Source organism: Calonectris borealis, chromosome 4, assembly GCF_964195595.1.
Source record: "Calonectris borealis chromosome 4, bCalBor7.hap1.2, whole genome shotgun sequence".
In the NCBI taxonomy this organism is placed as follows: domain Eukaryota; kingdom Metazoa; phylum Chordata; class Aves; order Procellariiformes; family Procellariidae; genus Calonectris; species Calonectris borealis.
The window spans coordinates 69171689-69185536 of NC_134315.1; the positions used below are offsets into that span (position 1 = coordinate 69171689).

At 55.7% G+C, this 13848-nt stretch overlaps 1 protein-coding gene across 3 annotated transcripts; it reads right to left on the reverse strand.

Moving 5' to 3' along the window:
- Positions 1-3124: 3124 nt before the first annotated feature.
- POU4F2 (POU class 4 homeobox 2) lies at positions 3125-6535 on the reverse strand. Of its 3 annotated transcripts, none has more exons than XM_075150626.1 (3): positions 5107-6535; positions 4896-4935; positions 3125-4472 (listed from the first exon to the last, which is right to left on the reverse strand). In XM_075150626.1, exons 1-3 carry the CDS (start codon positions 5201-5203, stop codon positions 3521-3523), a joined length of 1089 nt encoding a protein of 362 aa, XP_075006727.1. In that variant the 5' UTR covers positions 5204-6535; the 3' UTR covers positions 3125-3520. The 3 variants fall into 3 exon arrangements, with proteins under 3 accessions (XP_075006727.1, XP_075006726.1, XP_075006725.1); XM_075150625.1 differs by having other exon boundaries at positions 3125-4462; positions 4886-4929; positions 5101-6535; XM_075150624.1 differs by having other exon boundaries at positions 3125-4462; positions 4892-6535.
- Between the last annotated feature and the right edge of the window lie 7313 nt (positions 6536-13848).

Consider the following 13848-nt stretch of genomic DNA (forward strand, 5'->3'; position numbering starts at 1 on the left):
AAGGTCAGCGGAAGAGACAGGGACCCTCATTAGGGCTCCGCAGCTTATTGTCTCCCAAAACAAAGCGCGCCGGTGCCTCAGACCTTCCCGGCCCGGGCAGCGGTGCCGAGCGGCAGCAGAGGGGCTGCCCGGGCGCCCGCCCCGGGTCTCTCGGAGTCCAGGAGCCTCTGCCCCCCCCCCCGCCCCAGCCCTTTCGTGCCTTTTCGTTTGTTAATAATCTGCATGTGTGGGACAGGCAGATACGGGGAGAAGCCTACTAACTGCCCCGGGTTTTTAATTTGGGAAACTAGAGAGCAGTCTATCTCCAGGCAGTAAAAGGTGAAAAATAAAACCCACCGCGTTTGCTTTCTAAGCAGCTTCCTATTATCACATCGCCACTTAATTTTATTTCCATTCTCTCCAAGTTAAATAGAAAGCCGAGCTCACAGGGGAGCTGCCATGTGCCTACAGACTGGGGATGTCAAGCAGAGAGACTCACTGTGCAAAGTTAATTTCAATTCCCGAGGAGGATTTCACATTCTCGCTCGCTCTGACCCACAGTAATTAGCTGAGATAACTAATGATTACTTACTTATTCCTTGTAATTATCTGGATTTAATAATTCGCTGTGTAATTTATTAATTCGCCCGTAATAGCCTTTAAGTGAATGGCTCATTTAAGAGGGCGAAGCAGCAGTTCAGGGGCTCTTCGCCGCCTGCTGCCTGTGCCCGCTGACAGTTTTGGGGGGCTCTCTGCTGCTGTCAGGGGTCCGACTGGCCCCTGCCCCCGCCGGGCCGGCTCGCCCCGGCCCCCCGACCCACTGCTTTCCGCTCCCTTTCTGCCCCCCCTCACCCCTTAAAACGACCCCTGCGCCCGCGGAGGTTGCGCGGCAGCCCAGCCCGCGGCGGGGGGGGGGAGGGCAGGGAGGCATTTTTCCCCCGCTGCCCACGCCGGGGGGAGGTCTCGGCGGGGGGCGCAGCCCCGGCGGTTGCCCCGTCGGCGGGGCGCGCAGGGGCGCGCAGGCTCCGCGCAAGGACAGCGCCACCCCTTCCCAAATTGCCGCCCCGTGCCTGCGGCCCAGGCAGCGGCTGAAGGAGAAGCCAAGCCGCGCTGCGCGCCCGCGGTATTGCACAATACCGTTGCGGTAGCAATGACGGTAACGACAGCGACAGGCGCTGGCCGTGCCGGGGCCGCGGAGGGCCGGGGCGGGGGGGGGCCGCCTGTGCCGGCCGGGCCGGGTGGGACGAGGCGCTGCCTCCGCGCCCCTCCGCGCCCGCGGAGCCATCGCCTCGGCCGTGCCAGCAGGCCGACACCCTCGGAGTGCCCGGGCGGCTTTGAAGATGCAGCTGGAGCTGGTGGCTGGGCGGAAATATGAATATTTAATAGCCGTTCGTGTATCATCTCCTCTCCCCCTCCCTGCCCGGCGCCGTCGGGTTTCCCTGGCTTTTGTGAGCGGGGAAATTACTTTTTTCCTTCCTTTTTTTGGTTTTTTTTTTTTTTTTAATTTTTTTTTTTTTTTTTTTGCGCGTGTGCGTGCGTGGCACCTTTGACTCCCCCGCGCCAGGAGGCAGAGCGGGTCGGGTAGCGGGGCCTCGGCGGGGGCACCCCCACACCCACCCCGCACAATCACAGCCACGCACACGGTCACCCATGACAGCCGCCGGGCGGGCGGGGCGCGGAGCGGAGCTGTCCGTGGTGCTGCCGCCCGCAGCGCCGGCACCCCCGGGCCGCCCCCCCCGCCGCGGGGGCCGCAGCCGGGCCCCCCCCCCCCCCCGAGACGCCGCCGCAGGCAGGGCAACGCGGCGCGGGTGGGCAGGGGGGTGCGAAACCCTCGCCTCGCCGCGGGGTTGGAGCGAGTCCCGCGGGCCGGGGGCGGCGTGGAGCCCGGGCAGAGGCTTGCGGTGCAAAAGAAGAAGCAGCAAACGCGCTTTGCCAATAAAACGTTAAAATCCTTTTTTCTTTTTTTTTAATGAAAGACGATTTAACAACATTTAAAAATAACTTAGTACATTACTAGAATAAATAAACCTCCTATTAAACAAAAAAAACCGAACGAAATCGGGTCATGTACAGAACTTAAGACTTCAAACAGTCTCGAATAGAACAGCGATACAGCGGAATCTGTAAGAATATATCTATATGTGCGTCAACGCCAATGAAATATTTACAATACATACAGGTACCCAACCGAGTACCCTCATTTTATTGTTGTTGTTCCAAAAGAAATGTACCAAACCATTTGTGAATTCACAAGCAGTGCAGCCTCGCTCGCTCGCTCCCTTTCCTACAAATTTAAATTTGGCTTTTCTACAAACAGACCTCCAAAAGGGACTTTCCTCCGTGGAAAAGTATTGCAATTAAAGGTAATAAATAACCGACCGACCGACCAAACAAATAAATAAATAAATAAGCAATCGGATAGATAGATAGACAGATAGATAGATAAATAACCGAGCCGGTCTGAATACCGTCGCGATACAGCTTTGAAATCGAGAAAGAGGAATATTGTGCTGGCAAGAAACCCGAAGCGACGAACTCCCCCCCCACGCTGTCACCTACGCGGCCACGTCCTTTCTCGCTTCGGGAGCAGCGTGTGGTGGGGACAATATGGGAATCCCCATTAAATATGTAACGCGGTAAACAAATACCTCGGACAGTGAATCAGGCTACACAAATAATGTAGGACATCTACTATAGGGTGCCGACGCCGTACGAATAAGAATACTCGCCAGAGAAATATACCTTAGGTTCAGGTGACAATTTACAGATGGCCAAAAGGGACGTTCAGAAGAAGAGAAAAGCTCACGTTCATAAATCCTACCAACACAAAATATTTGATTCTCACTATCCTTTTTTTTTAACTTTTATCAAGACTTAGATTAAAGAGGTGTAATTAATTAGAATGAGCACAAAATGAAGTTGCTAGAGAGATAAATTAATAATTTACAAGGGGTTGTTTGGCAGTAATCTAATAATAGCTTTTGAAGACCAGTGAACACAGCAGGATCAGCTCTTTCCCTTAGCGTTATAACTTCAGAGAAGGAAAAGGATAATAACCACAGTAAAAATATATATATATTTATATATTTATAATACGCAGTGTAAATGCAGAAAAACCTGCCATCTGTTTTTTTTTTAAATCATTATTACTATTATTATTATTATTTAAATCAAAATACTTTTGAGACGTCTCTCGCGGCGGAAGCCTCAACTCTAGATTCAAGTTTGGGTCCCGAGAAAACCATGACATTGCGGACACGCCGCTGAGAAGGGCACCTTTCGCGCTTGCACCCAGGCGAGGTCTGTTAAGAATAAAAACCAGCGGTACTTGCCGGGGCGGGTCCGGGCGGCGGCTCCGCGGGGAAGTTCCCCCCAAAGTTGGGCGCGGGGCGGGCGGTGGACTGGGGGCGGTGGGGTGTTTTGTTTTTTTTTTTTTTCCTCCTTTCCTTTTTTTTTTTGTTGTTGTTGTTTATTTAATTTTAATTTTTTTTTTTTATGATGATGACGATGATGATGCTGTTGATTCTCCTCCGCTGCCGGCTCAGATGCCGGCCGAGTACTTCATGCGCTTCTGCTTCTGGCGCTGGTTGCAGAACCAGACGCGGACCACGTTCTTCTTGAGGTCCAGCTTCTCGGCGATGGCGGCGATCTTCTCGGAGGAGGGCCGGGGCTGGAGGGCGAAGTAGGCCTCCAGCGAGCGCTTCTCGGGGGCAGCGATGGAGGTCCGCTTGCGCTTCTTCTCCGCGCCGCTGAAGAGCTCGGGCTTGGCCAGCTTCTCGCGGTGGGACTTCTCGGCCTCCTCCAGCCAGGCCTGCAGGATGGGCTTGAGGGCGATCATGTTGTTGTGGGAGAGGGTGAGGGACTCGAAGCGGCAGATGGTGCTCTGGCTGAGGGAGCCCACCCCCGGGATCTTCAGGTTGGCGAGCGCCGAGCCCACGTCGGCCTGGGTCACCCCCAGCTTGATGCGGCGCTGCTTGAAGCGCTCGGCGAAGGCCTCCAAGTCGCGGGGGTCGGCGTCCACGTCGCTCATGCAGCCCATGTGGGCCGGCAGCCCGTGGGCGTGGGCCATGCCCAGCGCCGCCGGGTGCATGGGGTTCATGCCGGCCATGTGGGGAGCGTGGCCCGGCGTGGAGACCACGGCGCCGTCGGGGGCCGCCATGGCCCCCAGCGCCAGCCCCGGCGTCAGGTGCTCCAAGAGTTCCCCCTCCAGCGCCTGGTGGGGCTGGTGGTGGTGGTGGTGGTGGTGGTGATGGTGGTGGTGGGTGCCCGACAGGGCGGACGGGTGGGAGATGGGCACCGAAGAGGAGGAGGCGGCCGAGGTGCAGGGGATGGTGTTCATGGTGTGGTAGGTGGCGTCCGGCTTGAAGGGGCTGTGGTGCGGCGGGTGGTGGTGGTGGCTCTTGCTCGGGGAGACGATGTCCACCGCTGCCAGGGCTTCGGCGCGGGCCAGCAGGCTCTCGTCCAGACCGCCGAATATATTGCTCTGCAATTGCAAATAGAAGGCACACATAACGCTCAGCAGGGAATTCGCCTCCCCGCGCACTCCGCCGTGCCACTAAAACCTTCCCAGCATGTTAAAAGAGAAATCCTGGAGAAGGGGGGGGGTGGGGGGGAGAGGAGAAGAGGGAGCGAGCGGGGCGAGGGAGCGGGCGCGGCGCGCAGCCGCTCGCACAGAGGCAGCCAGCGGCGGGCGGGCGGGCGGACGGACGGACGGACACACGCACCAGCCGCACGCAGCATCCCAGGTCATAAAAATTAATACGGGCGGCAAGAGCCGCCGCATGCATAAGTTGGGCGAGCGCCCGGCGGCGCCGGGTGATTTGCTGCGCGGCCATGAAAAAATCATCAGGCGGATCCGGGGGGCCGCCGAGGGGCTCCCCTTAAAGCGGGGCGGCGGGCGGCGGGCACCTACCGGAGGGGCGGGCAGGCAGGCCCGCCGCATCGCCTCCGCGGCGCCGCCGCCGCCGGGGCCGGAGCCCGAGCCGGAGCCGGAGCCGCCGCTGCCGGAGCCGGAGCCGGGGCCGGGGCCGGAGCCGGAGCCGCGTCCGGCGGAGCCGCCGGTGCCGGTGCTGCTGGGGGAGCTGGCGGCGGGGGCGGTGGCGCCGGCGGAGGGGCAGGGCGAGGCGGTGTGCAGGGCCGAGTACTTGGTTTCGTGGAGGCCGCCGCCGCCGCCGCCGCCGTGGGGGAGGCCGAAGGGCTGCTTGCTGCTCAGGGACATCATCATGGTGCTCGCCGCCGCCGCGGCCCGGCCCGCCGGCAGGCGGCCGCCGGGGGAGGGCAGGGGCGCGGGGCCGGGGGCCCGGACCCCCCGGAAAAGGCACAGGAGCCCCGGCCCCCCCCGCGCCCCCACCCCCCGGAAAAAAAAAAAATTAAAAAATTTTTTAAAAATCCCACTCGCCCCCCAGCCGGCTGTCCGAGCCCCGCCGGGGAGGACGCGGCCGGGAGAGGCGGCTCCGACGAGCCGGGGATGCGCGGGGGATGCGCGGGGGATGCGCGGGCTGCCTCCCGCCCGCCCTCCGCCCGGGCGCTCGCCGCCGTCCGCCGCCGCCTCCGCTCCGGCGCCGGCCCTCGCCTCTCGCGAAGTGCCCTCCCCGCCGCCGCGCCGGTGGGTTTTACTCTCTCCCCTCCCTCCCCTCCCCTCTCGCCTGTCACTACAGCCCAACTCCTCGGGAAGGGCCCTCCGCGCCTGCCTCCTCGGCCCCGGCCCCCTCCTCCGTCGCTCCCTGCCCGCCCCCCGCCGCCCCCGCGCCCACGCCCACGCGTGCTCCCACACTCACCGCCGCGCCGCGCCCCGCCGCCTCCCGGAAAGGGGAGGGAAAAAGCCAAAAAAGCAAAAAAAATTAAAAAAAGGTGTGGGGGGGGATGGGGCCCCCTCACCGCCCCAAATCCACCCTCCATTAAAAAAAAAAAAAAAAAAAAAAAAAAAAGGAAAGAAAAGAAAAGTCCCGTCCGGGCTCACAACGAGCCCACAGCCGAAGAGTGTCCCGGGCGCTGCCCCGGCACGGCTCGCCGCTCCGGCGGGGCGGCGGGGGCGGCGGGGGCGGCGGGGGCGGTGGGGGCGGCGGGGGGCGCTGGCCGCCGGGCGCTGCGCGGGGATCGCGGAGGGGAATGCAGGGAGCGGCGGCCGGGGTCTGTCCCCCCCCCAGCGTCCCCCATCGGCGGGGAGCCGGAGGGATCCTCCCGCAAAAGCGCACCGCTGTCCCGCCAACTTCCCCCGCCTCTCTCTTCGAAAAAGAAGAAAAGAAAAAAAAAAAACCGAAGAAAGAGAGAGAGAGAAAAGAAATCGGGGAAAGTCAGTTTTACTGAAGGTGGCCGGGTTTATTTCCATGAATTTCACTTTGCAGCAGGAAGGTTAAAATAAGTGCTTAGGTGTTTAATTTCTCACCTAAACAGCAGACTTGGTAATTTTAAGGGAAATAAAAAAAATTACATTGTATCAGCTCTCACTGTCGCCAGCTCGGAGAAATGAAATAAATCAAAGTTAAAAGCTTGAGTATCATTTAATTATGGTGCGAATAGCGCTTGGAAAGAAGTAGAACAACATCTCTAAACAAATTATGGCCGGGCCAGGAAGGAATTATTAGATTGAAATTTCATTTAGGCTCGGGAGACACAGCGCTTCAATATGTAATCTGTTATGCCTCATCTGATTTGTATGCTTAATTCAGCTTGACGAATTTATTAGTTTTCATAATAGTAAAAAAATTGAGCAGCACTATGGGCTAATGCATTGTGTGTACTATAAATTGTATGTCACCGTTGAAAGGCTGAAGTCTATAGAAATCTTTTATTAATGACAACATAGGAAAGAGGATTTTCTTGCAAGCCTTTAAGGAGTTCATGCCAAACCTCCGCGCTTCGTGTCTCAGTAGGCTATTAACATATCGTCATACTAATTAGGCTACTTCATGAGTGATATAATTTCAAACTTTAAATTATGTTCTAATTAACAAGGGTTGTCCAATTTGCTTAATCTTCAAAAGGCTTTTGGCTTGTCTAATTACTCTAAAGCATCGAGCATCTCCAACGCCCAAGAAAAAGCCATCAATAATATTGGTGCGCGTTTGCAGTAAATCCCGGGCAGAGCCCACGCGAGGCGCGGCCCTCCCGTGGAGGGCCGCGGCTGGTGGGGAGGCAGCTGTCCCTCCGCCTCCTTCCGCCGGCCTCCCCGCAGCGCGCCGGGCCGCTCCCGCGCTCCCGCCTCCGCCTCCCCGGCAGCCGCCGCCACCCTTCGCGCTTCAGCACGGGCGTGCCAGGCGGTGTGCGGGCAAATGGGGGAAATCTCCCACTTTCGGGGGAGGGAAAAAAAAAAAAAAAAAGAAGAAAATACCTCGTTGGCGCTGGGGAGTCCGACGGGAGCCAGCCTGCCGGGTGCGCGGAGCCGCGGAAGGGGCTTCGCCCGCCCGGCTCTGCGGCTGAACTTTGGCAGAGAGAAGGGCGAGGAGAAAAACCTCTCCACGCTATACATTTAACCCCTCCCGCATTGAGTTTAATTACTCGCAATAGTTGTTCTAATGTATGCTGTCACACGGGAGAATTGAGAATGCATATCGTTAATATGAATTAATCTTGATTTTAATAGCAACTGACAACCGACCTCCAAAACGCTGAGCGCTCACCGCCGCTCCGAACGGCCGCCGCGGGGTGCAGCGGGGTGCGGAGTAGCTGGGCAAACTTTCCCGGGTGCCGGGCCCGGGGGCTGGGCCCGGGGGGTCCCCGCGGAGGCCGCGCCCGCCGGTGGCTCTCCGCGCTGCCGGGACTCGCCGTTGGCCCCGGCCCCGCCGCGCTGCCGCTGTACCCCGTTGCCGGCAGCACCCCGCCCACGGCACCGCTGCCCAGCAAACGCTGCATTTCCCTTTTTTCCCCTTCTTTTTCCACCTTTTTTAGCTTTTTGGTTTGGGTTTTTGGGGGGGGGGGAGAGAGGCGCCGCGATGCCCAGCTGCCCCACCCCATCCCCCCGCCCGGTGTCGTGAGGGACGCCGGAGGGAGCAGCAGCAGGCGCGGAGCCCCCGCCGCCCCCCGGCAGCTCGCCGGCCCCCCGGGGCCGTGGGCCCTGCAGCCGGCTCTGCGCACCAGTGGGCCGCCTAAATAAAAGGAGAGCGGCCCCCCCTTACCCACTCCCACGCCCACACCCTGACCCACGCAGACATCTGGGGAGAAATCACTGTCGCCTCTCATGTATCCATGTTCTGATTTACGATTAAAATTTAAAGACGCGCATTCATATTTTACCGAACCTAATGCGCCCTATGAATTTTTAATCCATTAAGATGCGGGCTACACTTTGAGCAAACTCTACCTTTGTTTTGAGCGCAGGGCAGCGCCGGCCCCGGCTCTGCCGGAGGGGCGGCCCCGGTGCCCCACACCGCCCCCGGCCCCCGCCGCCTCCGGACCGCTCCCCCGGGGCTCCGGGGCCGGGGGGCGACCTGGCCCCGCCGCCGCGCGGGCACGGCGGGTGCGAACAGCTGCAACCCGCGGAGCCGCGGCAGCCACCGGGCCGGGACGCCCCGTCGGGACAGCTCCGCACTCCCGGCGGTGCCTCCGCACCCCCAACACCCTCGCTCCCCCCAGCCCGGCTCCTGCTCCCCCTCTGCCCCCTCCAAATCCGGTTTCGGGGCCGGTGCGTGGTATCGGGCAGGCACGGAGGGTGCGGCGCCCCCACAGCCCCCCGCCGCCTCCCGAGGTGGGACGGCCCCGCCGGCCCCTCGGCCTCGCCGGGGCCGCGCTGCCGCCGCAAGCCAAGTCAAGTCACGAAGTCAAACTTAAAGCCTGGAACGATCAATGAAGACTTTTGCCGTCCGTGGCGCCTCGTGCTTCCTGGCACTAAAATAAATGCAAGAAATCGAAACTTAATTACTTGAAAGAAATCCAGAAATCCCTCTGCATAATTTATCCAGGCATTTTTCGTGGCGTTTGTGTTGAATGCATGCGTTTAACTCCGCACGCTCCTCTCCCCAGCGCCGCTCCCCTCGGCAGGCGCGGGGCGACGGCCGGGCCAGAGGCGGCCGGCTCGTCCCGGCGGATCCCCGGGCCCCCCGCAACCCCCGAGCCCTCCACCCGGCCGAGGGACGAGGGGAGGAGAAGGGGATCTCCGGAGAGGACCGCGTTTCTGCCTTGGGGACGCCCGGCGTTGAGCCCCCCGCTCCGGCTGAGAGCATCTCCTGGGGCAGGGATGCGGGCAGGGCGGCGTGCGGTACCCTCTCCCCACCGCCTGCGAGGTCTGAGCCCTGAGCGAGGCACTCGGCAGGTATTTTCTGATCAGGAGTGTCCGGCGTAACAACCCAAGTCTCCAAAGCGTAACGGAAAGTGCCAATAGAGTAACTCGGTTTCTCGATAAACTCTCCCCTTGCCTTTGATGATACCCCCGTGGCCTCCGCGATCCTCCTTATGAATAAGGTACCACACCTGCTAGCTGGGGGTAGTATATTAACCGGCAACGCAGCGGTGGCCTTCTCGTTTGCCTTCTAGCCTGGCTGATAAGAGCCCGCTCGGCGAGTCTTTCGCTGAATTCATTAGGACTGGGAGTCTGCCGGCTCAGGAGCAAACTTTATCATAGACACCTCATCGAGAAGTTGAAGTAATGTTATGAAAGAATGAAAAATACATTTGGGAGCTGCCTGGAAACTGAAGTACATTTTGATTTAACTTACATTAACAGAAACCTAATGTAAAAGTGAAGGGATCTAACAAAACCATTAATAATTTAAAAATAATTACAGATAGTCTATCCTTACTATTCATAACCACTCAACATTTTAGACAAAGAAAGCTGAATATTCTTCGTGGGAGAAAGATGTGAGCAGACTGCTAAGCAGGAGCCGTCCAGCTCGCGCTGCCTCTCCTCTGTTCACGTACGTTACACGTTCCCCATGGTACCCAGGGCACCATCCAAAAAGTACTTTTCCAGGAGGGAGGGTGAAAGCTGGCTGGAAGTGGAGGGCAGGTCCTGCCTTCGCACAGTTTTTTTGGCAGGTGTATGGTATGGATTTCAACCCCACCTTTTTGCTGGAGCTGCTGTCTGAGGCGGGCCCAGTCTGGCAGGGGAGACCAAGGATGCTCTCACACCTCCTTGGGCTCTCACGAAGCTCTGCCAGCCTTGGAGGCCTCGGGAAAGGCCTTCTCCATCCGTAGCCTTGGTTAACACTAGTGGCAACGGTGACACTCCCATCCCATGCTGTGCTGTGCTATTTAACGACAGCTGATATCAGCATCATACATCATCTGCTTGGCTTGCCATGGCTCCGTACAAAAGTTGTTTTTAATGCACGCATTTTAATTCAAGTTTCCATCGTATGCTTTATAGCTCAAGGATCTTGAGCATCCTGCAAGGCCGTGATTTTGCCTGTGTTGCTGTTCTTTTGGGTTTTTTTTGAGATACACCTGCTGTCCAAACACCATGTAAAATCAAAGCAGCTGGATATGAGGCAAACTTCCTTAGAGATAAAGACAAAATCGTAAAGAGGGAAATTCACAGACATAAAGTGGCTTCTAAAGGAAAAGAAATATTGGACAATATAAAGCAGGTAAGAAATTAACTCTCAGAGGAACCTATCTTACAAATAGCCTCACAGGTGGGATCCCTTCCTAACCGCTTCCCAACCGATCCTTGCACTGAAAACATTAAGATCTCATGGATCATTAAAAAAAAAATCCTATAAATCACACCGTGGATGTCCTTGGGACTCTATTCTTGCTGATTTAGACAAAACTCTGGTATCTTAGATTACCCTTCATTAATTATTTCCATTAATTTCCCTTGTTATAGATGTATTATCACAAATCATATTCCAAACACATCCCCTAATTAAGCACGAAATTCCTCTCTACCTCCATATGCCATTTAAATGGAGCAATGAGAACGCGCGTGTTCAGCACGTTGCTGTTGCGCAGCCAAGGCCAGTGCCTGCAGGCTGGTGGCAGGCAGTCGCTGTGACAAAAGACGGTGCTTGCATGTCAGCTATCTTTCAGGACTTGCTCTAACTCAGAGAAAATATTTTGATTTTCCATTTGGTCATCAACATCGGCATGTTCTCAGCTCAGAGCTCTTAACCCTTCCAAATTTTCAGTGTCCTCCATCATCTTCTGCAGTGTTTTCAAGGTAAATCTGAGTTCCTTTTCTCCTCCTTCCACCATGCAATGTGTTGGCTGATCTCTTTGTACGCCCCAGGATTCATCAGGCACCACAGAGCAGCCTTCCCGTTTCAGCCAGGAAGAAAAACTATGACAGGTGATAAGCATTGAAAAAGGTGATGAAAATCTCGTGTTTCTGAGAAGGCTGTCACCAATCGATAGATGCAATCTTAAAAATGGTTTAACGGTTGTGTCACTGGGTTGGCATTTGTACCTCAGAGCCATTAAATAGTGTGCTAAAATACTTTAGGTAGACAGGGTCCTGCGACCCCACATGAGAGGTGTATAATGTACAGCTGTGGCATTTGGTGTGCGTCGTGGCGTTTGGTGTGCACCATGGCATGTTCTGTGCTTTCCATGGCCTCCATCGTTTCGGTGAGGTCTTGCATGGACTCATCCTGCTTCATGAATGGGTAGCGGAAAATGTCTGTGAATTATTCTGTTTTCTGTTTTCTGCCTTTGATTCAATGTCCACACAATCAGAGCATGACGGGACCTGGCACTGGCTGGTGAGGAAGGCCCGCTAGGACCAGCATCTGCTAGAAATATTAGATATGTGCTTGAAGCATCAGTCCCTGCAGGACCAGGTACACTGAGCTCAGACCTAGTCTACAGGCTCATCCTCCTTGAAAACCAGGCTTTAATTCTCAAAAGATATATCCGTGCATAAAAGCAATGATAATGTTTGGGGGGGGGCCACCTTATATGTAGACATAGACACTTATCTACATTTTATTCAAAGCTAATTACAAATCCTCAGCTTTTTTTTTTCCCCTCTTCTTTTTTTTTTTGTTAAAATTCAGTAGAAATGCATTCCACCTTTCCTACAACCTCTGGGCACACATCAAAGCCCTTCTCTCCACACACAGAGCATGGGTAGGTATCTGCCTGTGTTCTCCTATCCCTTTTTATAAATGGAATATTGCATGTTCTGAAGACTGTTAATTTAATGAAATCAAATTGTGAAATGCCTCTGCAGCTCATATCAACATTTCCTATTGGAAACAGCCTGTTAGGATTACGCTATCACGTATCTGTCTCTCGCAGTCCTGAGACAGCAATCGAATTCCAGTGAAATCTCTTACCAAAGGCAATCAAGTCGATCAATGGGAGTTTTGCCAGTAACATCAAACCTGATGAAATGGTTCTGTGTTAAGAACTGCAAACATACACACGGAAAAGAGGACAGATCAGAAAACAGGACTATGAAGATAAAGAAAAAATGCAGAAAGAAAAGAAATAATACCCAGGAAAAAAAAACGCAGGATATTAGGAATTGATTGACATATATAGCCAACCCAATACAGAGTTTAAAATGCAGACAACTCAGCTTACAGCCTGTAACACAAACTTCTGTAGAAGCACTTACTCAGAAGAACTCTTATCCACACATCCCGCTTTAAATATTTTGCTGAATTGGGATGAACTAAACTTGTGCTTAACTCCCTTTGTTTTGACAGAGGAGACCTGGGACAACCAAAGAGGCTGTCATTTTAAAACTTTCAAATATCATCATCAAGCTGCATATGTGTGCATATGTGTCTTTTGCTATGTGTATATAGTAAATAGAGCATCAAATAATATTTTTACTTGTTAACTCCTTAACAGTTATGTTGCCTGGTAGGTACCCTTACATAGTGAACTTATTTGAGTAAAATGCATTTTGTTTTTCTTGTTTAGGCCAGCATGTTTCCTTGGAGTAAGTGAATTTGTTGCTGCACACCCACGAGACGGAGGCAAGGCTTTCTAACGTGTCCCAGCATCCCTGCCTTTCCCAGCGATTTGGGTTCCCAGCGCGCTTGCCTGCCACTGAAAGTCTTCCTGCTGGATCCAGTCACCCTAGCCCAAAGTAGGCCAAAATCGTGAGGTTTTGTTTGGCTGTTTTGTTGTTGTTGTTTGGGGTTTGTTTGTTAGGGGTTTTTTTGTGGGTTTTGTTGTTGTTGTTGTTGTTTGTTTTTCTTTTTTTTAACTTGATAAAGTTTTTAATAATGTTTGTGGATATTTTTGAATGAGGGGCTTGGGTCTGACAAAGCGTTTACAACCATTAAAACTTATCTGCTTTAAGTGCTGACAGCTGTGGAATGGCTCTTAATGAGGAGGGATGCACTCGGGCGTGCCCTGCCTGTGGTCCCTCCGTCCAGGTGACCGGCGGGGCGGTGGCAGCGGCCGGGGGGGCCCCGCCAATGTCCCCACCGGAGGGTGACGGTGGTGGGGGGGGTGCGAGTGGCTGAATTACCGCCGCCCCATCCGTATGAATGCAGCCGGGGTACCCTGGGGGGGACGCGAGAGGAAATTAAGGGCAGCTTGTGGCTGCGAGGGGCTGCTCCCTTCTTTTTTCCCGGGAGGCCGGGGCAGCCCAGACGCCGGGGAGATGGGCTCAGGACCAGGATCCTCCCCCCTCTCCCCTGCCCCGGCTCCGGGGTGCGGCGGCCCCGGGTGATGCTTTAAGGCGGCGGGGGCTGGCGGCAGCCGCGGCTCGTCCGTGTTTCCGTGGGTAAACCCGGGGTCTGGCCCTGGGGAGCCGCCGAAAGTTTGCTCCGGGAGGGATGGCCCCGGCAGGCGCTTCCCGACGGCCGGGGGCAGGGCCGGGGGTGTCCCGGGGCAGGTGTTTGCCTGCTGCCCGGCCCGGGCCCCCGCTGCTGGTTTCCAGGGAATAGGGAAAATTCCTCTCTCTTCTCAACTGGAGCCAAAAGCAAACCCTCCTCGAGATTCCCAGCAGAGCACTGCGACCCACCCGCT